General features: G+C 40.4%; 1 protein-coding gene and 1 long non-coding RNA gene across 7 annotated transcripts in view; one reads left to right on the plus strand and one right to left on the minus strand.

Moving 5' to 3' along the window:
* The window catches only part of LOC131511851 (uncharacterized), a 97,162-nt gene extending 71,706 nt beyond the window's left edge, over positions 1-25,456 (minus strand). Inside the window, exon 1 of the long non-coding RNA XR_009261776.1 lies at positions 25,369-25,456. This is a non-coding gene — a long non-coding RNA (uncharacterized LOC131511851). The remainder of the gene's footprint in view (positions 1-25,368) is intronic.
* The window catches only part of TMEM108 (transmembrane protein 108), a 403,151-nt gene that overhangs the window by 289,556 nt on the left and 87,422 nt on the right, over positions 1-26,173 (plus strand). For 2 of the 6 annotated variants that reach the window (XM_058729918.1, XM_058729919.1), the window contains exon 2: positions 24,605-24,758. The exons of the other annotated variants lie outside the window; for them this stretch is intronic. In XM_058729918.1, the coding sequence (XP_058585901.1) occupies positions 24,737-24,758 (22 nt within the window). In that variant the 5' untranslated portion in view covers positions 24,605-24,736. The remainder of the gene's footprint in view (positions 1-24,604; positions 24,759-26,173) is intronic. 6 annotated transcript variants of the gene reach the window in all.

Here is a 26,173-nt window from a genome sequence, read left to right on the forward strand (position 1 = left end):
TTCAGGTGACCTTTCCAAGCATTGTCTTTTCTGGGATCAGATTTGGGAGCCAATTAACTGCTGGGACTCAAACAGTAAATGTTTGCCAGGAAATCCATTACTTGCATTATGGTCAATGGGAGCCACCACCCAGTGGTTTTTTTTTTTTTTTTTTTTTTTTTGCATTTGTTAAGTATAAGTGCATTGTGTGATGTCTGCAGGCTGGCAAACACCAGTTGTCTATATGTGTGCTATATGCCAGTCTTTGCTTTTTTCTTTCCTTCCTCTACTCACTTCTTTGCAATTAGGAAAATTATGTAAATGAATTAGTTCTGGAGCTCAAACTTAAATATATATATGTTAGCCAGTTCTGCAAAGAAAGAGGGAGGGAGCAGGGGAGGGAATATGAATGGATGACTGGAAAAATGGAGAGGGAGGGAGAAGGGAGAGGGAAAGAACCTCCAGAACACTTATAACCAAACATTGGCACAATGAGAGTGCTTTATTCATGGAGGAAGAAGAGTTTCTGGTGAGTTATTGATCATTTATTGAGTCCTTTTTAACTGTTGGCTTCTCACAATGCTATGAAGTGACCTGTTGCCATTTAGAGTGATTAGGCAGTTCCCTGACCAGTAAATCTGAAGCTGCCAGTAATTATACTGCCTTAAATTGTAAAACTCTAAGCTGCCTGTCACCTATAAACTCTGTGGGATTCCCAAGGATCCCTAGTTGTAACTAGGAAGTCCTCAATAAGACTGCACCCCTCCTGAGCTTAAGCCGCTTCCATGTCAATACTCCCAACCCAAACTGTAAGCAAATATTGAGATCTACCTTTTCCTTATGGAAATGAGCTAGTTAAGAGGTAAGAAATGCTAATTAAGATCATTCCCAGCTATTTTGTGAAAGATAAACTTCATTTTCCTCTTTTTGATTATGTCAGTACAATGGGCATCATATCCCTATTCCTCAGAAGATTTTCTTTTGAAGGCATTCTTTTGAGATTCCAAAAGATCATGTATCAGAGAATTTGCAACTTGTCCTCTCCCCCAGTTTCCAGCTTTAGTTTTCTTGGTCCTCATTACCCTACTCTTCAGTATTTCATCCATAATACTAATCACCTTCCAAACTACAATATAATTTGCTTTATTTTTTTTAATTTTTTTTTAACATTTATTTATTTTTGAGACAGAGAGAGACAGAGCATGAACGGGGGAGGGGCAGAGAGAGAGGGAGACACAGAATCGGAAACAGGCTCCAGGCTCTGAGCCATCAGCCCAGAGCCCAACGCGGGGTTCAAACTCACAGACCGTGAGATGGTGACCTGAGCTGAAGTTGGACGCCCAACCAACTGAGCCACCCAGGCGCCCCCAGTATAATTTACTTTATTATCAATCTCCCTCCACTAGAATATAAGCTACACAAAAACAGGAATTATTTAGTCTTTTGTGTTTAATGCTATAGCTCTAGCGCCTAGAAAATCTAGTATCTAGAACACAGTAGGTACTCAATAAATGATATCTGAATAAAGATCCTAAAAGACCTTGAAACCCATTTAGTGCCTTTACTTAGAGATAATGAGATTAGAATGCTGAGTTTGTGACTTGCTGAGGGCCACAAAGTTATTTTGCAGAGACAGATGTAACTCGAACCCAGATCTTCCTCTCAAGCCTGTGTCCTTTCTGCTACTCACTGCTGCTTTTAGCTGGTGGAGCGGGGTTGGGGACTGGAAACTATTGGTCCTAATCCATAAAAAGGGACTTTCTGAGTCTCGCTCAGAAATAGGCAGGCATCACAGACACCTTCTGCTCTCAAAAAGACCTTGGCAGTTAGATGTGGCTGAAACCTTTTGTTTCATGGTCATATTAGCCAGTTTTTGCAGCAGGGTTTTTCTTCCTACTTGAAGAATGCCCCCACATACACACAATTCTCCAGCCACCCCAGATCAGCACACAGTTCTATCAGGAAAAGGGCCATAACCTCGGCCCCAACCTTCCTTGTGCAGCTTGGGCAGAGGGACTGGTAATGGAATTATTGAGGTACTGAAGCACACCTTCTAAGTTTTGGGGGAATTTTTGGTCACAAAACAAAACACTATTTTGATCTTTAAACCAGGATACTATGTTCTGTGACTTTGGTTCTTACCATTCCTAGTTACTTCAGATGATCACATATCCTAGCTCTGTACCCCACAACCATACCTAAACATCTGAGCAGTCATGCCATGCCCATTGTCCTACTCCATACCACCCCAACCATCCCCAAGGGGCCAATAAGTAGAATTGGAGAAACCAGGCAAGATTGAGCAAACTAATTGATGAAGAGGGTAAGGAGTTCTATGTAAAGGGAAGAACTAGGAAACAGAAAGAGGACCAGGGCTTGACAGCCCTGCAGAGGCAAATCATCTAGGGAATTGAATCAGCTACATCAAAGTGTCATTAGAAAATACTAACTTTTTACCCAGCGAGTGCTGTGTCCACAACCTCTCTCACAAGGCCCCAAACTTCCCTATTATAGGGCTATCGTTTTTCAATCGAAATACTTGAATTTAATGATTCAAAAGTCATTGCTTGGAAATAATTTCTTACATGGTGTTGGATCTCTAGAGAAAATGTAGGTCTTTTCTGCCTGTTAGATGCTGTTCACAAAAGAGAAAGCAGGAATTAACAGTATGGTTCAGTTGGCTTCAAAGAACCACCCAGCTAGTGTGTGAGTTCAGGAAGTGTCTCATTTGCAGGAAAAGAGTAATCAGCACACCAGGCACTCCTCTGATTCTCCTGGGACTTAGAGGAGGCAGAGCTCAAAGGCTACATTGATAGACTATCATGAACCAGCCCCTACCTAGAATAACAAGCCAAGCTTGTTTTTATCATTTCACCTCTCTCTAGCCTACAGGCTGGCCTTATACCTGCCACCTTGCATTCATTCATCTGAATGTGTGTGTTAGGCTCTGTGCTAAGTATGCACCAAGGAGGCAAAGAGGAGTCCAACACAACGTCTGTCTTCGAAGACAGTTTTCAGATTTTTAGTAAAGATGTAAGTAGGTGAACTAGTAATCAAAATTGTTGATTAAAATTTTTGGCAAAATTCATGCAACATAGTAAAAATACATTGACATTAGGTTGTGAGCTCTTAATTCTGCTTCAGGAGCTAAAGTAGGCCTCAGAGAGGAATTGCCATCTGAGCTTTGTGCCTCATCATTTCCCTTAAGGCCATCAGATTCCCAGATTGTCATCAGTAAACCCAAATAGGATATTTCCTCACCTAGGACTTTTGTGTCCTTTTTTCTTTATCAGACATCTGATTTGTAGTCTAACACTTAGGGCAGTGAAAAGAGCATGCTAGATCCTCTGACTCTAACAGCCTTGTAAGGACAACATACACATTTTTCTAAAGGTAGATTTGTTGTAATATTTGAAGAAAGACTTCTGGAAACTTTCTTGAGGTGCAGGAAACCCCATAGACCCTACCCTCATTACTGCATAGAACCATCTAAGTTTAGACCTGAACTGAACTTCCAAATCAACTTATTTTGTTTATAGTTAATGGACATCAAAGCCTCAGGAGACTAAAGGACTTCCCAAAGTCACACAACTAACCATAGGCAGCACTGAGTCTAGGACCAGGCCAAAGTTTTACACTTTTTAATGGTACTGTGCAGGTCACTCAAAGGAACACACATCTGTCAGCATAATGGGGTGAATAGGAATGGGCATGACACTCAAAGAGGAGATGATATGTGTGAGATATTACTGAATCATAGAGTTGGAAGGAACGATGGAGGTCATCTTGCCTACCTTTCTCATTTTCTTGATGACAATATAGAAGCAGGGAAGGTGAACTTAATCATCTCAACCAGAGGAGGTACTACTTTCTTTGGGGGACTTGTAAATATATGTGATCATTTTTGGTTGTCTCAGTGACTAGTGAGTGATACTCACTAATGGGCAGGTGCCAAGGATGCTACACATATTGGGATGGAACAGTCCTACCTGATGAGGACTCACCCAGCCCCAGATGTTATGAGATCTACATGACTTAGCTTAAAGCAAAAGAGCCTGTTAGGAGTGAAGAAGGGACTGGGCTCTGTGGTAGTTTACAGAGCAGTAGTTCATCATTGTGGGTGTGTTTGGAGGTAGGTCTTAAACCCCTCTGAGAATTGACTTAAAACAATCTCTTTGTGGAAACCTTCACATACACATGAACTCTTCACTTAATTTTAATAGGTTTATGAGTCCATTTAAGCCCATCCAGGGACCCCGGGTTAATAACTCTGGCCTAGAAAGACATAAAGGTAGAAGAAATTAAATATGTATATATTTTCTTATGGATAAAAGAGTGTCTACCTAATGGAATGAATAATAAATGTGTCTTTTTTTCCTATCAAGTGGGCACAATGCTATCCACACTAATAGACTGTCTTTCTTTTGTTCATTCATCAGGAAGCTTGGATTTGTCCATCACTTGAAAACTATAGCTCATATTTCCTAGTGAGAGCCAAGTGAACACTGAATCTGCTCCCAGCGCTTTCTTCCCCTTTCTTACCCCCACATTAAGAAATACTGGGAGCAGGGCAGAGGTGAGAATGAGTGTGTACTTCAAGGATCCCTCTCCCTGAGCTCTGAAGTGTCTCTTCTGGCTGAGTGTTGGAAAGAGTGCAGGTTTTAAATGTTAGTCAAGATGTAAATCATACACTTTTAAAATTTTTCTAAGTGGGCAATTTCTGACTCATTAAATCAGCTAAATGGCAAATGTTCCATTTCAGGATTCTGTATCCCTTCCATTTGTAACAGGTAGTGGATTATGAAGCCTCTGTGGTGCTGTTGAAGAGAGGAGGGAGGGCAGGGATGAAGGTGGAGAGAAGGGCTGAGAAGAGAAGAGGAAAGGTGGACAGCTGGCTACCCCTCTGTGAAAAAGGACTTAGGGTCACATGTAAAAGGACCAAACTGACATTTCAGGTAGTTACTCTTCAAGAGCTTTACCTGTGTCTCATTTATACCTGACAGAACCCTCTGGGACATATTTTCTTGTCCATTTTACTAATGAAGAAACTGTGAGAAAGTAAGTGAGAGTGATTAACTTTTTCAGTTAAGTCAAAATTCAGACCAAGCCCTGTGTGACTCCTTGGCTAAGTTCTCCCCACCCCAGTGCTTCCCAGGCACCCAGCTAGTTTGTGTAAATGAGTGAATGCAGCTAACAATGCTTTCTTTTTTTTTTCTTCCAAGTTTTTATTTAAATGCCAGTTAGAGGGGGGAAAAAGGTTACAGAGAGGGAGGGAGGCAAACCATAAGAAACTCTTAAAAACTGAGAGTAAACTGAGGGTTGATGAGGGGTGGGAGGGAGGGGAAAGTGGGCGATGGGCATTAAGGAGGGCACCTGTTGGGATGAGCCCTGGATGTTGTATGGAACCAATTTGCCAATAAATTTCATATTTAAATAAATAAATAAAATAAATATATTTTAAAAAGTAAAAAAATAATAAATTCCAGTTAGTTAACATACAGTGTAATATTAGTTTCAGGTGTAGAATTCAGTGATTCATCACTTTCATATAACACCCAGTGCTTATTACAACATGTGCCCTCCTTAATACCCATCACCCATTTAACCCATCCCCCTGCCCACTTCCTTGCCAACAACCCTCAGTTCATTCTCTGCAGTTAAGAGTCTGTTTTATGGTTTGCCTCTCTCTTTTTTCCTCCTATGTTCATCTGTTACATTTCTTAAATTCCACATATGAATGAGATCATATGGGATTTGTCTTTCTCTGACTTATTTCACTTAGCATAATACTCTGTAGCTCCATCCATGTTGTTACAAATGGCAGGATTTCATTCTTTTTTATTCAGCCAACAGTGCTCAAACAGCTAAAATTATCTGTAAAGCAAGTGCCTCCATAGTGTCAAAAATTACAGCAGCCTCCCCAGCTACAGGAACCTTCTCAAATTGCTCTGGGTCATTCCAGGATGCTGAGGACAAGGCTACAGATGTTTATTTAGCTTTTCTGATGGTCTGTGCTTCTATCAAGACCAAATGGAATTCTGTCAAGACAACATCTCATGAGTTTCCTTCTCTCTTTCTTATGACTTTGAATCTTGTCTTCTCAACTGATGGGAGAAACCAAGACCACTGCTAAATGCATAGTGCCTGGGAATGGCAGTCCCTGGGAGCTCCCCAGACCTGGCATGGACACATCAAAAAGGAGTTTGCAGGGACACCTGGCTGGCTCAATCAGTGGAGCATAGGACTCTTAATCTTAGAATTGTAAGTTCAAACCCCATATTGGGTTTAGAGATTATTTAAAATCTTTTTTTAAGAGAGGGGGTTAGTTTGCATCTACTTTAACAGGGTGGCTTCCACTTAGCTGGTGGCTTAGTTTTGTCTCCCAAAGTTCTTTGCCCTTATCCCCTTAGAGATTTGTTTCTCCCTGAGTTCAGCCAAATAGAGTGTGTTCTGATGGGCGAGAAGTCCTTTTCCATTGCCTCCTGTGGCAGGAGTTGTAGTTAGTGCCGAACAAATGACTCCCTTCCCACTGTGATAGTACTTCCCATTCCCTCAGGTGACTAGGATCTGATTAACTGAATACCTTGTTTCTAAGAGGTTATCTTTCTGAAGGTAGTAGACCTTTGTGCCATTTGTCAACCAGAGTAAGACACGTCTCCATTCTCTCTGCTAAATGTGAGTTTCCACCTCTTGACACATTTCCAACATTGTTGGAGTTGTTGGAGGAGCTTACCTCTACCAGAGTTTCTGGCTGAAATTCTACTGCCTTTCATGCAGGGCACTCCCAGCCTCTTTTGTTCTGAATTTGTTGGGAAATATCCCATCAAATGGAACTAGGAAGGTAAAAATCTTTTTCATTTGCTTTTCTCCGTCTCATCTTCTTCTGCCTGAAACTGTTAGTTCCAAGTTGGTGCTTGATTTTACTACTTCCAACAGCAGGGATCACAGATATTCAAGCAGACTCTGGAAGTGGTCTTAGAATTCCATTGCCAAGTGTGGAGCCTGAAGACTGTTGAGAGTCCTATCATTTGAGGATTTTCTTGCTGGAATGAGGTCTTTTAAGGAGAAATGGAAAAAGCACTAGACCACAAGTTGGGAGACCAAAGCTTTAGTTGGACTCAGCAACTAACTATGCCTCCATGACCCACATCACTTTCTTATCCAGTTTTCATGGCTGTAAGGAGTTTTACAATTAGTCTCTAAGGCAGTGCTGTCCACCAGAAATATAATAGGATCCACATGAGTAATTTTAAATTTGTTAGTAGCTGCATTCAAACTAGGAAAGGGGCACCTGGGTGGCTCAGTCGGTTAAGCTTCTGTTGATTTTGGTTCAGGTCATGATCTCACAGTCGTGAGATCAAGCCCCGAGTTGGGCTCTGTGCTGACCATGCAGAACCTGCTTGGGATTCTCTCTCTCTCCCTCTCTTTCTGCTTCTCCCCTGCTGATGCTCACTGTTTTTCTCAAAATAAAAAAATAAACACTTTTTTTAAAAAAAACTAGGAAAAATAAATGGGTAAAATTAATTTTCATAATATATTTTATTTAACCTAATGTCTTCAAAACAATATTATTTCAACATGTTATATTTCATATTCTTTTTCCATGCTAAGTCTTTGAAATCTGATGTGTATTTTACATTAACAGTGCATCTCAGTTCAGACTAGACACATTTCAAATGTTCAGTGTGGCCACATGTAGCTAATGGCTACTATATTGGACAATGCAGTTTTATAGTCTTTTCTGGATATTAATTTTTTAATCTGCCACACTTCTTGAAACTCTTGAGGTCAGATGCACAACTCAGAAGTTTTCATATTTTAAAAGGCAATAAAATATCACATATTATGATATGTATGGTATATTATGGTATACATACCCCCTAGGTGTTCTAGAGCAGCACTCCATGACCAAACAAATATTTCTGTAGCAAAAAGTATGACAGTTTATGCTAAAGGAGATAAAGACAATAAATAGCATCTGTGGGTAGAATATTGCTGCCTAGTGAGTTAGATAAAAAAACTTGCCATTTTTAGAGGGTTTTACCTTTTGAAATTATAGATAAAGGATTGTGAATCTCTACCATGAAAACTGTGTGCATTTAGGTTTAGTGTTTAGTTTTACTTATCAAAAATCAGCCCAGTATCAATATGACAATGCAGTTGTCCATGTGCTAGCCATGTACATGGCATAATGGTTGAATCTTGTCCTTTGTTTTCAATCTCATTAGTGACAACTGTCTCCAGTAAGTGTAAAAAGTGATCTATGGGACCTAGACTTAGGATTGCCAGGTAAAATACAGGATGCTCATTTACGTGTGAATTTCAGATAATCATCAAACAATTTTTTTAGTGTAAGTATGCCCACACAATATTTGAATTTTAGATAAAGTTTATCTGAAATTCTGGCTAATCTGGGCCTCCTGTATTCTTATGTACTAATTAACTCTGACAGGTTAAAAGCTGTTTCAGCAAGTAGAGCACTGCCTCTTGTAGACCAGCTAAGAAAGTGTGAGGGAAGACTGATTTTCTCATCTTGTACCACATTTACTCAGAGAAACCATAGTTAAAGTGAATGGAAATCTGGATGTTTAATTCCAGAATCCAAAAAATTAAGAATGACAAAGAATTCATTTGGTGTTTGCAATCCTCATGGCATAGGTCAGTGCAAGGGAACTTTGATAAGCCAAAGGCTAATTGCTGATCTGACTAACATTCTTTTTTTTTTTTTTTTTTTTTTTTTTGAGAGAGTGGGTGCAGGGGTGAGGGGCAAAGGGAGAGGGAGAGAATCCTAAACAGGCTCCATGCTCCAGCCTGACGCCAGCCACAATACTGAGATCATGACCTGAACCAAAATCAAGGGATGTCCAACCGAATGAGCCACCCAGGCACCCCTGACTAATGTTCTTAATTGCCTTAAAACCATTAAGAACCTTGTCAGGTCATAAGCCACAAACTAATCATGTGACCACTGACTTGGGGACTTCTTAATCTTCTCCAAGGATTTCATAAAGAAAACCAGGAAGAGTTTTAAATTAGGAACAATCTGTTTTTTTGTTTTTTTTTTAATGAGGGGAGGGATTTGTTGAGAGCATAACTCCCTCCCTGAATGCCTCAGAAATGAAGAGGTGCCAAGAGGAAGTGCTGCTTTAAGAACCATCTGGCTCACCCAGGTGCGGGGATGGGAAGGCTTGAAGACTGCATCAGAAATGGACCTTGGCTTCTGTAAAGAGCATCCAGCATTCCCTGCCAAGTTGGACACTTTGTCTCTCAAAGAGTCAGCAGAAGCAGGTGGCAAATTTGACAGACTAAGGAGAGGATCGCATGGTATCCACTCATTCAGTGAGGTGCACTCAGGATCCCTCAAACTTTAGTGACATCCTTTCCAATGACTTGTAAAAGTGCTAGATCAACATCAACATGACTGAGGAACAGTTCCAGATTAAAAGGGACTAAAGGTATATGACATGGAAATGCACTGCATGATCTTGGATTGAACCCTGGGTCAGAAAAAAAAAAAAAATTTATAAAGGACATTATTGAGAAATTTGAAATATAAGTGAAATTTGACATATAAGTAATTTATTAGACAGTAATTTTGTCATTAAAATTCCTGATCATAATTGTACTGTGGATATGTAAGAGAATGCCTTCGTTCCTAGTTTTTAAGGATAAAATTTATTTTGTTTTTAAATCATTCAGGGGAAAAAAAATTACACAAGTACACATAGAAATGTGATGTAAAAGTTAACTGTTGGTAAATCTGTGGGAAAAGTACAGAAGTTCATTATATTTTTCTTGTAACTTTTTAGTAAGGATTTTTTAATAAAAGAAGGTTGGGGGTAGGGGGGTGGCAGTCTGACACAATCCAACAACTGGTGTTCCAAAGGAATAACCATGGGAGAAGGTGAGTTTCCCTGCCTCCCTGAATTAGGAGCTACCAGAATTAAATTAGTTTTAGTCTCTTTGCCCTTTAACTTGCCTGATTTTCATTTTCAGAGGAAGTGTGGTATAGTGGTTAGATACAGTCAGCCCTGATGTATTCAGTAAGACACTGCAGTGCCCTCATTGTTTAACCTTGCTGAGCCTCAGTTTCTTTCTTAATCTGTACAATTGGGGTTCTGTAACTTCCCGCTCAGCCTTGCTATTAGGATTGGAGGTGATGTTTGCAAAGCACCTGGCCAAGTGTCTGGCATGTAATAGGTACTCCCTCAAAATTAAATCAATCTTTGTTTCCACAGGCAGACCATGGCTTGCTGGCTCCATAGTCTTTTATTTTTGTTGGGAACAGAAAACAGCAGTCTGTCACCAAGTATGTGGATCTGAGACTCTGTCTCTGTCGCATTTGAAACCCTCTAATTGCCAACCCCAGTGGAAAGCCTATTCTTTTTAACTGCTCTGAACAGTGTTTCCAAGCATGATTGGTTTCCTAGCAGGCATAATCACATCGGACAAAACCACTGTAAGCCTTTTCTAGAATGCTTTTGAAAATCTTTTCTTTTCCAACTGCCATGTAGCATGAAAAGTAGGATCAGGTTATCAGCTCAAAGGTTTGAAAAGGATGAAATTAACTCTGGACTTTAACCTCGAGACAAATGACCTCAAGACATGGGAGGTAAAGTAGTAAGAAAAAATGTCTGGGGCTGTGAGTGAATGGCAGTGACACTGAACTAGAAACCAAAAGACTTGGATAAGAAATGCTGGCTCTGCCGTTTACTAGCTAGTAGCTTTAAAGCAAGAAACTCTGAGCCTATTGCTTTTTTGTGAAATGGGATGCTAATGCTTCATATAGTTGCTAGGTTAATCATATGAACCAAGGTATGTAGGAGGCTCTTGGTAAACTATAAAGGGCTTGCTATTCAAAGTGTACTTCAGCATCAATGTCAGAGACAGATATGCAGACTCTAAGACCCTACCCTAGACCTAGAATCAGATTTACATTTTAACAGTATTCCCAGGGCATTTGTATGCCCAGGAGAGTTTGAGAAGCCAGGTAAAATACCACCCTTGAGTTGATTCTTAAGGTGGTTTCTTTAAAGAGACCTGAGGGGAGCAGTTACTGTAAAACTAGACTGTTCCAAATGACCTGAAGATTGCTGAACCACAGAAGCCACTTGATAGTTCAATGTTTTGCCTATTCAAGCTATAAAGTATGCCTTGCAAGGTTCTGGCAAGCCACTATAGTCTCTAGTGAACATTAAAAACACAGCATTCTGACACAGCAGAGAAGGTCCAAGCTCATGGAGGAAATCCTCTGTGCCAACGCCATGATCACTCTGGGTAGACTAATATCAGCCTTGAGTTGATGGATACCTGTTATTCCCAAGTCCTGCTTTTGTTCTGGAGTTCACCATGTCCATCATGAGACCATCCTGGCTTTGCTAGGGAAGGAATGTAAGAACTCAACCCAAGGTCAGCTGCAAGTAGGAACCGGGACTATCTATTCAGGCTTTCTTTGCTGCCAGAGGCTGAAGGTGGTGATGACCTCAGATAACTATCTATGCTCACCCTTATGGTGGATTAAAGGAAAAAGCCCTGGAATTTTGAAAAGATCCAAACTCCACAATTCTTTTCATCTACTTTACTTTGGGCCAAGTCTTGGTTAAGTCAGAGAACCCTCAGGGCAAGACCTGCAGGGCCTTTATCCTGGTTCTCAGCACCTTAACTAGGCCAGGATAACTTCCCTGTTAGTTACCTACAAACCCAGAGCCCAGAACCTATGGTCCCTTCAAGGACCTATGAAAATGTTTCAGACCTGTAGATCAGCAGCAAAATTAATGACTCCAAAATACAGAAAGAAAACTGCAAAGTAACCATTAAAATGTGTAATTAGCTGGCTGTGATATATAGTATTATGTCAGCTAGTCAAGTACAATTTGAACCTTACAATTATGTGTAAATTATATGAAATTGTGAGATGTGGACACATTTTAACATGTAAATGTGGTGTGGGGAGAGCCTCCAAAAGTTAGTGTCTAGGGATTAAGAAAGACTTAAAACAGTCCTGGTCATAGCAGTCAGGTGGCATACCCCCCCATCCCTCCCCTGCTAGAGAGTCTGGAACGGGATGATGAGCTACTGTTTTTCTAAAGCAACTGAGGCAGGCTCAAAGGTAAGAGCCTAAGATAGTGGCAAAGAAATGGCAGCAAAAATCAGGACAGCCAAGATGTTCGAAAAAGTACAGGTTTTTGCTCTGTCTCTAGATAATTTTCCTTGTATATTTTTGTACAATCTTTTGCCAGGAGAGGATTTTCTGCTGCTTGTTCTACTATCCTTACTTGATTAATGTATTGATTAATGGCATGCTCTACATCCTGTGGATTTCTATTTATTTTCTTAATCACAGGCTGTAGAGGTCGAATTAGGCTGAGTGTAAAAGAAGAGTAGGAATCAGATTTTCATCAGTATTTCCCATTTCCCTTTCCCCTCAAGAAAATAATTTTTTTTAGGTTTCCGTTAAGTTACTAATCCAGGTAATGTATAGAACTAAGTGGGAAACATACTCCCTTTGCTCTGAGAGGCCCAATTTAATAAACATTCCTGGAGATAGGAATAAAGGGATCCGTATCAGTTAGCGTTTGCTGCTTAAACTTAGTGGCTTAAAACAACCATCATTTATTTAGCTCACAATTCTACACACCAGCTATACAGTGTGTATACATGGACTGACTCATGCCTTTGTACTCAGCTGCCAAAGGAGTTGGAGGTCTGGCTAATCTGGGACAGCTCATCTCTGCTCCACATGGTCTCTCATGCTCCAGCAAGCTAAATAAGCTTGTTCACATGGAGGCTGAGCAGGTGTCTAGGAGAACAAACATATATAGAAATGTATAGACCCTTTGAAGTCTGAACTCAAAGCTGACACACTGTCACTTCCACCATATTCTGTTGGCCAAAGCAAGTCACAAACCAGCCCGGGTTAAAGAGGTAGGAAAATAAACTTCACCTCTTCAAAGTCATATGCAAGGGACATAAATTCTGTGAAGAGAAGAGCTGCAGCCATTTTTACATCTATCAGAATCACAACAAAAGTAACATGGCCCTGAATGAAATCAGTAAATATAAGAGTTAGAGCCAGGGCAAAAGAAGAGAAGAGGGAGGCTGTCTGGGTGGCTCAGTCGGTTAAGTGGCCGACTTTACCTCAGGTCATTATCTCGTGGTCTGTGAGTTCGAGCCCCGTGTCAGGCTCTGTGCTGGCAGCTCGGAGCCTGGAGCCTGCTTCTGATTCTGTGTCTCCCTCTCTCTCTGCCCTCCCCTGCTTGTGCTTTCTCTCTCTCTCTCTCTCTCTCTCTCTCTGTCCCCTCTCAAAAATCATAAATAGTAAACATTATAAATAATAAATTTACAATTATAAATAATAAGCATTAAAAATAATAATTAATAAAATAAATAAGACAAGATGGTCAGAGGATTCACATATTTAGATGTAGTCAGACCAAGGTGGGAAAAATGGGGGCCAAAGCTTGCTCATTCCCCAAGAGTTTGCAAAAAAAAATTTTTTTTAACTTTTAAATGTTTATTTTTGAGAAAGAGAGAGAGAGATGGGGGTGGGCAGGGGCAGAGAAAGAGGGAGACACAGAATCCGAAGCAGGCTCCAGGCTCCAAGCTGTCAGTACAGAGCCCGACGCGGGGCTCGAACTCACAGACTGTGAGATCATGACCTGAGCTGAAGTCAAGACGCTTAACCGACTGAGCCACCCAGATGGCCCACAAAATTGATTTTAATAGGGAAATGAATAACCTCTTTAGGCAAAGTTGTATGGTGTGGTTTTGCTGGACAGCTGTGCTTCAAGTATATGCAGAGGCATAGCATCAGATAAAAATTAATCTTACAGTAGACACCATAAAGCTGGGAACAACCCTGGCTGATTGAGCATCTTTATCTGTGCCCTGTAACCAAGGACAGAGAGGTTTTGTGTAAATGAAAAAATGTTAGTCACATGGCTAAGAAAGTGGTGAGCAGAGATAGCACTTCCAGACAGAAGCACGAGAACAGTTGACACACTGGGTGGTGTTGGAGAGGGATGCTTCTCACTGCTGTAGTGAGAAGCAGAGGTTGGTTCAGGGTAGCCCTGCTCCTGGCTCTCACACTAACCTGCTCTGTGCCACTGCCCAAGTCACCTTCCCTTTCTGGGCTCTGGTTACCTTCTCTACCAAATAAGAGAGTGGGTTTGGTCATCCCTGTGGTTAGGGTTAGGATTATAGGGCTAAATACCTCAAAACATAATGGCTCATCCCAAAAATTTCTTCCTATACAGAGAGAAAATAATGTTTTCAGACCATTTTAATCCTGGTCTCTGGCTGAGTTTTCCTGGCCATGGGCCTCAATGCCAAACCTAATTTTACTACCCTTCTTTGAGATACAGTAAATAGTTACACAAATAAGAATCAGAAGGAACTCTACAAAGATCGAGAAGCCCCTTTATTTCACTGTGTTTCCCAGAGGCATTTTAAGACACACAGGGCTCCCTGTTGGAGTACAAAGATTCAACACACAGTCCTGTTTATGTTCTCCCCACCCGCACAGCAATCCACATATGTTAATGCAGTCATATTGTTGCTTACCTCCTTGCATAAACTCCTCATATCTGATATGCTTAGAAAGCATGCTTTTCACTTGGCATTTTAGTTCATGGATAAATTGGGTCACCAAGGAAGTCTGCACACAATACCAAAGAAGGATCCTCTATACCTGGCACCAGTTAGCCAATATATCCTTGTTCCAGTGTTGTGCATTTCCATCATAATTTCATTTCTGTTTCCCTACTGGTTGGAAAGTTAAGATTGTGTTCACTGTCTCTGTCTCCATTCAGCCTTCTTATAAAAGGTGGAGTTCATTGCAGCATTATTTGTAATAGTGAAAAGTAGGACATCCTAAGTGCCCATAGAGGGAGGAATGGTTTAATAAATATGCAAGGGAATACAACCCAGCAGTTAAAAGGGGTAAGATTCCTTGGTGTTAACGTGGAATGTTGTCCAAAAGATATGGATAAATTTAAAAAACTGAACAATGCTATAATATTTTTGGAAAGGTTAACCTAAACTATGTATTTCAAGGTTGGTGTGTAAGTGAGGCAGCGTCTCTCAGGAAGAACACAAAAATAGGTAACCAGTTTTCTCAGGGCAGCAGAGTAGATGGGGATAAGAAGAATAACAAGAATATTTGTTTTTTCTACATTACTTAGATTGTTAACATTAAGAATATAATCAGGGGTGCCTGGGTGACTCAGTTGGTTAAGCAGCCAACTCTTGATTTGGACTCAGGTCATGAGCTCACATTTCATGGGATGGAGCCCCGTATGGGGCTCTGTGCTGACAGCATGGAACCTCTTGAGATTCTCTCCCTCCCTCCCTGTCTGCCCCTCCCCTGCTCATGTGTGTGCTCATTCATTCTCTCTTCCTCCCTCCCTCCCTCTCTCTCTCTCCCCCTCTCTCTTTCTCTCTCAAAATAAATGTTAAAAAAAAAGAATATAATGATATTACAAGTGCAATCTAATCTAAAACAACAACAACAAATGAATAAAAAGCAGGATCAGACCAATAAATAAGGAGAATAAACTGATGGTTACCAGAAGGGAAGGGATTGGGAGGTTGGGCAAAATGGGTGAAGGGAAGAAACAGATACAGGATTCCAGTTATGGAATGAGTAACTCACAGGAATAAAAGGTACAGCATACAAAATATAGCCAATGATATTGTAATAGTGATATAACAGAACAGATGGTAGCTGCATTTGTAGTGAATATAGCATAACATATAAACTTGCCAAATTACTAAATTGTACACCTGAAACTAATGTAACATTATGTGTCAACTATACTCAAAAAAATGATAGGAATATATTTTGTGCAATTAAAATTTTTTAAAAAGGATTTTTATAAAGCAGTAGGTGGTGATGATTTATGTCCACCTCTGGATGTAAGCAAATAAAAAAAAAGTGGGGAAAAAATTGCTTGCCCTTTCTCAGAGTAATAACCCGGGACCCTGTGAGTTGGGTATTATATTTCTGACCCACCCATGTGAAGGAAAATAACAAAAGTTTTGGAAAGTAAAAAGCCATTATATTCCAACCTGGACAAGACTCACCTGAAAACATCTGCATTTCAGGTTTTAATTACTCTGTCATTTGTTTTGTTCTCAGAGTGAATTCTGGAAGTGACAGATTTTTCTCAAATACTGTGCAATTTAAATACAATTAACTCCTTACAATTTAATTACGAGAGTACTATTTCTTCAGAATCTGGGCAATCAGAAAGCTCCTATGATCAGCTTTTCTCTCTATTCTGCTTTTTGAGAATGAGACAAACAAGAGGCTAAAATCAGGGAACTCTTCCAAAAACACCTTTTAGGTTCTGTCATGGGGTCAATCCAGATGACACTTAATTTCTTACACCGTTAGCAATTATAGTATCATATGGTGATAACTAATGTTTGTAACAAAGGCAGTGAGATACTGCAAGTTCCTAATGTGTCTTTGGAAATTTCAAAAAAAGGTACAATTGTATGTGGTATGTAGTGTTGCTTACTGTATTTTTGAAAATTATAATCCATATGCCATATAATTGGTGCCTCTCAGGGACCCAGGAAAATTGGCAATAACATCTCCAAATCAAGAGATATGGGAGGAAAGACCTGTGCAGAGTGTTTTCAGATATCAAATGTGGACTAGCCACATGTGTCTAATGGCTACCATCCTGGACAGCATGATTCTAGAGCATTCTGATAAGGAGTCTTCCTGGCCAGGGTGCTGTTAAGCATAGCATGGTATTCAAGATTGAGAGGCAGGCTCACTTGCCTCCATCAGCCATGTCTTTCTCATCCTCCCATTTTGTCTCCTCAGCTCCCAGACAACCAGAGAGGCAGCATCTAATCCTTGCTGCACACACCACATCCCTCCCAGCTCTCCTGCACCCTTTGCTGCAGCACCTTCTGGCAGCTCCCTCAGTGCCTACCAGCAGGTTGGAAGCATGCTGAATTCTGCAGGGCTAGCCTTTCATTCTACCCTCCTACCCTCCGTGGATGTCCTATTCCCCAGATCTTCCCAGAGTCCTACTGGTGTATGCACAGAACAGACTGTTCAAAGGGCTGACATGGGTTTGGCCTTCTGCATCGACATCATCTTCCTGCCTCTCTCAGGCAAACTGGTTTCTAAGCACTAGTAATACATTCTCCTTCTTCTCCTCAGTCTACCCTCAAATGGCTGCTTTTGCCAGGTGATAGCTGACATTCCTACTTCACCTTCTTTACATGGGGCAGGTGTTGCTGGCTTCAGTTCTGCTCCAGCAGCCTGGAAGGTCACAGCCCACACAGTTCTGGAAGTGCTGAGTCCCAGCTCCAGTGGCTCCTGACAGCAATGCTACCTAGTGACTGGCTAGGTGTTTTCAGTTTATCTCTTTCAGAAAATGGCTTTTGATTTTTTTTTCACATGTTATTTTTCTGAATTACTGCTTTTGGCTGTTCAGACTATCTCAAATTAATGCCAAAACCCTGACTTATTCAAGCCAAAAATAATCTACAACCCTCCTTTTCTGCTAGTTTTTGTAAGGATATTTCACTTTGTCTTTTGAGCTCTACCTGGGTTAATTCTGGTTTTGTCTTCTAATTCGCTGATTACTGAATCCCTGTTTAAGATTTATTCAATGTATTAAGTTTTTTTTTTCATTTCAATGAATGAATTTATTTCAATTAATGAATTTAACTACCAATATTTTAATTGGTAAATTTTCTTATTCTTGTCTTATTTTTGCATTCTTTGTATTATAAATTCTGTTTATTTTAAGTGAAAGATACTAGTTTGTTTATCTTTAGAGTATCATAAACATATTTACCTTAAAATATTTGTTAGACTGTTCCCTAAAATATATTTCATCTAGAACAGCACTATCTAATAGAACTTTCTACAGTGAAGAAAATTATCTGTATCTCAGCAGTCCCGTATGGTAAGCCATTAGTCACATGAGGCAGTTGAGTGCTTGAATTTTATTTGATTTTGCTTTGTATTTAAATTTAAATAATCCATGTGGCTAGTGGCTACCATAATAGATAACACAGATCTAGAATATCTTCAAAATCGAATTGCTGTTTTTGGTATTAGGTTTCCTCATATGTTTTGGAATTTTGGTTGGCAGGTTCATTGTAAATGGGAGATAGTTCTCTCTGTGTGGTTTCCTCCTTTCCTGTTTAGTGGTTTTCGGTGCTCTCCACCAGTATGCTAGTCTAGAACTATATCTTAAAGTGGTACATTGAAGCTTTTGCTACAGAGACAGATTATGAATGTTGAAAGATACATGGGTGGCGTGGTCAGTTACTGATCAGACCATGACTTTGTTCTTCTTCCTTGGACTTCCCACCTGCTAAAAACTGTAGCCCCAAGCAGCAGCTAACAATGACACACTTTTTTACTCTACTTTCACAAGCAGAAGAGCCTCCCTCCTCCATCCCCTGAGACCCTGACCTCAAGCTATGAGCCTGGTTCCTGTCCCTAGCTCCTTTGAGTATTACTAGACCCTTTGCCCTGGCAGAGCTGGGCTACCATCTCAGGCTGCTGCCTGCCTCCAGACTGGATGTCCTGCTCGCCTGTGGCTTCAGCCCTCCTCAATGCTTTACCTTTCTGTTCCATTTCTGGCCCGTGGATATGTGTATCTTGTTTTGGGGTCTAGCTGTGTCTTTTTAGTTTTCTATTTCTATAACAGGCAATGCTCTTTGAGCCAAGGGACAAAAAGGGGATACACCAAAACCTAAAGCTATCTTAGCCAATGGGATCCCCTCTGATAACTTTTCTAATCCTAAAAGACTTTTTCATTCCTACCTTCCCCAGGAATTTAGTCACACATATGAAAGAACATAGGCTGTCATAAATTTTCTTTTTGAGAGAGAGAGAGAAAGAGAGGAGAGAAAGAAACAGGCTCTACACTCTGTGCAGAGCCCAAGGCAGGGGCCCAGTCTCACAACCATGAGATCATGACCTGAGCCGAAATCAAGAGTCAGACACTTAACCAACTGAGCCACCCAGGAGCCCCTCGTTAAATATTTGTTGAGTGAACATACAAAATATCAAATCTAAAGACAAGTGTTAGTAAAATCCCACAGCTGTCAATAAACCCCTTCTGTTATCTAAATGAAATGATACAGTGTGTTCAAACTCTCTTCCACTAAGCCACACAGGCCCCCAGAACTAAGGCAAGCACATTATTATCCAAAACCAGACACTTTTCAAGAATGAAAGAGAATGTTCTTAATAATTACCCCAGAATAGCAAGCTTAATTGCAACTATGCCAAGCACACAAATGAGTGGTTACTTTATCCCATGGCCAACTTGCTAGTGTTGAGTTTCATGAGATCCCCGCATACACCCCAGTGTTATCTTCCTTTTGCTCACTTCTCCTGATATTCCAGGTAAGGGACTACAGCACCTCTTTTTATAGCCTCTTTCTCTGGCCCCATTCTTCCCTTCTTCTCTGAAAAGAGTCAGTCTTTTAAAAAATTTAGTATTAAAACTGGAGAACTAAAATTATTTTTCTGGATTTCTTCCTCTCCTAATACCTCCCCAAAATCACTGAAGTAATCCATCCTATACAGCAATCAGACAAAACCTTACATGCTCAGATTCCTCTTGAACACTCTCCTTAACACCCCTCATGGGTCTTGGTTTCCCTTCAACAAAGCCATCATCACTCTCAGTGGTCTCCTCCAGACTAGCTGTGACCTTGACCAGCCCTTGGCTGACCCAGTTCATTTATACATTTAACAACATGCCAGCCATTCTCCTCCAACACCACTTGGCTCTAATTCTAGGAGGGGCAGTCATGCTGTGGTGTTAAGTTTATCTGCTGCTGTGTGAAAAACCGGCCTAAAACTTGGCACCTTCAAACAATAACCATATCTCATATCTCAGCAGCAAGGGCTGGAAAGCTGAGCTCAACTGGCACTGTCAACTGAAGTACCTACATCTGGCCTCTCCTGCACAGCAGTCTCATGGCAGTGGATTTTCTTAGCTACAAGCTCAAGTTTCCCAACAAGACTGTCCCAAGATAAGGCAAATGCTGCAAAGCTTCAGATGACCTAGGCTTGGAAGTCCCAGGAATCACTTAAATTGCATTCTCTTGGTTAAGCAGGTCACTCAGACAGACTCAGATTTAAGTGGGAAGGAAGTTAGACTCCCCCTCTCAATGGGAGGAATAGCAGAAAATTTGTGGTAATCTTGAATTTACCACACTTGGGTTTTTAATGATCCTGAAAGGGATTCCCACATGTGATCCACGTTATCTTGCCTGTATCAGTCTAGGAACATAAGAGGACAGCTGCACAAGGAACAAAGCAGTAATGAAACCTCTGACCCTGGCCACTAAGCAGTCTTGAACATGCGTGCATATCCAGTAATACACTGGTATACCTGTATATGTAGTGAATACACAGGTAGGTCACTAGATCACCACTGCCTTAGTAACCAAAAAAGTTTCTCTTACCAGGAAAGCAGAAGACAGAGCAGATATGAGAAGGATTGCATTTTATTAATGTAGACTCTGTTACCTGCTTCTCTGACCATGTGTTTTTCTTAGATTTTCATCTAATTGATACCCACATTTGAGTATTTACTATTTTTTCAGTCCTAGCATTGAATCCTGTGTTCTTTTTTTGCTTTAAAAGTAGACAGAAAGGCTGGACAAGCAGGAGACTCAGATCCCACCACAGCCCCGTTTCACTGGCCCTGGAACTGAGTGTTAGTGGCAAGAAGGTTCTTGGCATTTTTAATAATTCACCTGCTCCAGACAGTTTTATGTAGTGAGGTTTGGGAGATAATGAGCAGGTCACTGATAAAGAATATGGATTAAAATTCCCCCAAAACCTTATTTATAAGGTCTTTTTAGAAGTTGATCAAGGCTGAGTGTATTTATGAGTCAGTGACTCCATTAACCCTGTAAAAAACTGTTAGAGTACCATAGAGTATTCAAGTATGTAACACAATATGTCACATGTATTTACTCCCTGAACAAGCTAGTGACAAATGTGATTTTACTGAGTCCTCACCCTCCTGAGTTACATGGAAGTTAATAGAGTTACTTCTAGCCATTTTGCTCTGTTTGCCAAATTATTTTTATTTGCTCCTTTTTTTTAAACTTTATTTATTTTGCGAGAGAGAGAACACAAGCAGGGGAGAGAGGGAGAATCCCAAGCAGGCTCTGCACTATCAGCACAGAGCTCGACCCGAGGCTCAAACCCACAAACTGTGAGATCATGACCTGACCCTAAATTAAGAGTCAGACACCCAACCGACTGAGCCACCCTGGAGCCCCTTCATTTGCTCCTTTTATGAAATGACTAGTCATCTTTGGGAGAAGCTAAGTGGAAATTTTGATGTAATGTTGATAGCAGACTGTAATGAAATGAATGCTGTGACAGAAGATATGCTAATAAAATTTCATAACAATCTCCCAGTCTAAGATACACTCATTGCCTAAAGAAACAGATGCTGGCTATAGATGATTGTACATTTTCCCCTTGGGCTAAGTAAAACCCAAAGAATTTTAGTTAGGGCTTCTCTCAGATTAGTAAACCAAATAGACTTTAAATCAAAAAGTACAAATCAATAATCTGTTCAACTTTGTTGAACACAGATAATCACTTAGGTTCCACAGCAAGCAAATTCAGGAGAGCTAAATGGAGAATTTTGCTGCTGTGGCATGGAAGTCAGAGAAGTGCTTAATGTTCCAGGCATCATTCCTCACTCACAGGGGAGCCTTAGGCTAGGTTCAGGATGATGGACCTAGAAGCCCTGAAATGGGAACAATTTCAGTTACATTTTAATCAAGCCCCAGGAGAGAAAGGAGAATTATGTGAAATCATTGATAGAAAATAGAGGTTGTTTCTTGCCCTTACAGTGATTTGTATACTTCATAGCTGAACAGCGGGATAAATTAGGAGTTGTGCCCCTCACAGTCAAATGTGTATGCATGGTGGTTCATGAAGGTGTGACCTATCTCCCTAAACTGGTTTTTCCCAGTTTTTCCAAAACTGTGCTGTAATAGATTAGCAGCATTCTGATACACTTAATTTAGCAAAACCCTGCTACATATGAAGTGCCAGGAAGTAAGAAAAAACTTAAGCTTCTCCCCTACCCAGAGAATATTTCTACCTAGAACCAAGAAATCAGACTATATTTGATGTGGCTTAGTTGTTTATAAAAAGCATCCAATGCCATGCAAATGCCTTGTGTTCTCCAAGGTGAGTTCTTTATGGAAAGAGTGTTTGCTAAAATCTACTGATTGTAAGTCCGTTTGCAGCAGCCCTATTCCCTGTGGTCATGGATATGCCTTTGTATTGGGGAAAATCACATAAAACACATCAGTCTCTGCTTGTGTGATGACACATCCCTGGAGAGGAGGTACTGAGTGCTTCACATATAGAAGAGCTACTGGTGCTGAGGTGACAGTAATAATACCTAACACTTCAGGATGCTCAGCACTCTGCTAAATACTTTGCACATATTAACCCATTGATTTCCACACATACAAAAAAAAATTGCTGAAACATTTACAGACAAAATTCTAGGATTTACATCCTAATTATAGGGAACAGGGTATACGGGGTATGGCTGGAATAAGGTTGGCCAAAAGTGACTGATTCTTGGGACTTGGTGACAAGAGACAGGGTTCATGGCTTTATTGTATGTATTTTCATGTAGGTTTAAGATTTTACAATAATAGAAAGCAAAACAAAAACTGTGAGGTAGATACTGTTATTTTCCTTATGGTGGGGAAACCTTGTGCAAGTTCACACAACTCCAAAAGCTATGCATCTGGTTGCTTTACCCACTGTTCTGAAATTGCACCAAAACTCCTCAGGATGCAGCAGTGAACTAACTAGCTGGGGTACTGAAAGATATTTTAAATTGTGGATGGAAGCACAGCAGTACTCCACATCTGTCAGATACCATCTGAACTGGTAGCTCAAATTCAGCTTCCACATTAGAATGCATTGAATTCCTATGATGCTACCTTGTGAAGCTGGGTTTTTTTTTCAGCACTGTGGTAAAAAGCAAGTTTCATGTGAAAAATCAAAATGGAACAAGGACTGAGGGTGCTGGTATGCAATCTGATTCTGAGGTTTGAGAAGTTGCACGATACCAGTAATGCACACACCCCATTAGTAAATAATTCTGGTACTAAAGAATAAAATTAAAATATTTTTCTTTCAATGGGTGTGTATTTCATTTCATACAGCTACTGAGTTGTTAGGACATAAGTACTTTAGCTTTGGGGGCCTAAGTGCCCTGTGAACCAAAGTTTGGGGAAATCTCTACACTACACTGCCAAAGATGTAGAAGCTGAAACATGGAACATCTAAATGTCTGTCCCCTATGCTAGCTCAGCCTCCTTGTAAAAAGCAAGACAGTGTCAGGGTACCTGGCTGGCTCAGCTGGAAGAACATACAACTCTTGATCTTGGGGTCGTGAGTTTAAGCCCCACGTTGGGTGTAAAGATTACTTAAATAAATAAAACTTACAAAAAAAAAAAAAAACCTGTTTCATTCACTTACCCATTCAACCAGTACCTACTGTTTACCAGGTGTTGTGCTAGCCATTGGGGGGTGGGGGTGGGATGGGGTGGGTGGGGATACATCAGTGAATAAGATGGACAAAAATTCCTGCCCTGGGGCTTATCTGCTGATGAGGAAAACAGACAATAATCAGAATAAGCAAATGATAGACATCATTATATTAGATTATGATAAGTGCTAAGAAGGGGACAGAACCAGGGGGATAAGAATGTACTAGGGCAGGGAGGAGGTAAAATTTTAGACAAGGTGACCAGGGAAGGCCTCACTAAGCTAACAGTTTGGTAAAGACCTGGAACAGGTAAGAAAACTATCAGCCACTTAATTACCTCTTACCAAAAAATAAATAAATAAACTGATTCAGAAACAGAGCCCTGACGTTGTGCAAACAAATAGAAAATTAATGAGAACTAGCCTCATCAGATAGAGTAATTCATGGAAAAGGAAAAGAAAAATGGTGTATAACTTTTCTTCTCTGTGGATTACCTCACTCCACTGGATCCCAAACTTAAATAAGGAAACAAAGGTAATAATCATACCGGCTCAGTACTGTACCTCAGTTACAGTGAGAAATGAAGAAGGACCCAGAGATTTTATGCAAATAAGAAGTGATGAATCATGGGCATCTACTCCTAAAGCCAAGACTACACTGTTTGTTAGCTAACTTGACAATAAGTTAAAAAAAAAAAAGTGACTTGTTTAAGCCAACAAACTGTTAAAAAAAAAAAAAAAGTTATGCTATCATGAATTGAGATGCTAAATGGCACTAGCTAAAATGCTTAGATGTTTTAAATGGTATCTACACTATACTAATACAGCTGCTCGTATAACAACAACAATATTTTGGTTTTGTATGGAGATGTTCTACGAAGATGAGAGTAGAGGGCCATAAGGGGATTTTTTTTTTTTTTGAACCTTGAGTAACATACAGAAGTCAATACTGAAAATGTTAATAGCAATTAGAACTATCAGTCAAAACAAGCAGTGGGTTGTTTTCCTTCTTGGCACCCTCTAAAAACCTTATAAATGGAAATATCAGAAGAAAAAAAGTTTATCAGTACTGAATTGTTTTAGGGGACGGCTGCAACCTTCATGGACTGTGGAATCTCCCTGAGCCTTGCCCAAGAGAAAATTGCAGATTTGTTGATTATAAGCCCTCTGGATATCCTGTGTTGCTGAGCTTATTGTCTTACTTCTGTGTCCTTAATGAAGCCATCAAACTCACCCGGTAGGTTTCCTGAAGGGATCTGGTGCCATTCCAGCTTCTTTGCTTTCCATCTTGGCCTTGATCAGCCCCAGATTCTTGGCAAGGTATAGACTCAGACTGTCTCTCTACCACCTCCTTCTTCCCCGCCCCCCCAAATTTGGAGTTAATCCCACTATAAATCATCTCTTGTTAAAACCATTTTGCAAAGCAGGATCTGCAGTGGTTCCCAACCCTAACCGTACATCTGAATCCCCTAGGAGCTCAGTAACAACATAAATCTGGATTTAATACATTTGGGACGAAACCCAAATTTGTATGTTTAACAAGTGCCTCAGATGAGTCTGTTAGAAAACACTTAATGGGGATCTTAAAGGGTGAGTAGAAATTTACCAGATTGGCAAAGGGAAGAAGAGAATTATTTTACGCATGGATATAGAACACCATATGTAAGTATGAACAAGGGAGTAGGGGAGGGGGGTGGAGTTCAAGGAAGTGCACATTTTCAAACTGTGCTCCAAAAGAGTGCTCAAATGGGGAGGAAGCTGTTTTATAAATATTAGGGTTCTAATAAGGTTTCTTCTAATAAGAGTTTTGCTGCTAAGCTCCTTTCCGGTTCTGCTTTCAGCCTTACCAGGTGGTGGGTTCCTCCCCTAGTCCTCATTAGGCCCCATGAGGTCTTGGAATGGTCTCAGGCTTTCCTTTGATCCTGTCATAGCTACCTCTTATTTGTTCCTTGTTCTGGCACTGATTGTCATCATAAGAGAGAGAAACAATATGGCTGGAACTTGGAACTCAGCTACTTATAAAATGCATCAGGCAAGAGGAACCCACCCCAAAGTGCTCTACAATTTGCAGTAACTTAGTGTGACTTTTAGCCTGCCCATAACTGGCAAGTTTTTCTCAAGCACCAAGGCCCTCCTTCCTTTGCTCAGACAGATGCCCTAGCCATAGTTCCCTATTGTAGAATTATGAATTTATTGTCAATTTTATCAAACAAAGCTTTGTAAGGAGCTCTGGACTTGAGATAGGTGACACTTGGCTTCCAGTTCTAGTTCATATGTCACTTATTTAACCTCAGCCAAACAACCTAACCAAAAAGTATCTTCTCTACATCTCAGTTTCCTTTTTTATAAGACTGGAATTCTAGTAAGCTTTGCTTTCTGCAGCCAGGAATAACAGATGAGATCTTACATGAATGGAGTTTTGAGAAAAGGGATACAGATATGGTACTATTTCTTAAGAATAATAGGGAATAGAACCTTGAGTAATTCAATCTCCACAGATAAGTTGCTTTTTCTGAGACACTAAGAAGAATCAATTTACCAATAGGCACCTTTCAGAAATGTTAACTGTCATGGATAATGTTTACATCTAGACCACTTGCCATTTATCCAAGGATTTGGCCCCCAGCTTTCTTGAACACTGAATCCACAGAT

The sequence above is a fragment of the Neofelis nebulosa genome, chromosome 5 (genome assembly GCF_028018385.1).
Source record: "Neofelis nebulosa isolate mNeoNeb1 chromosome 5, mNeoNeb1.pri, whole genome shotgun sequence".
NCBI classification, from domain to species: domain Eukaryota; kingdom Metazoa; phylum Chordata; class Mammalia; order Carnivora; family Felidae; genus Neofelis; species Neofelis nebulosa.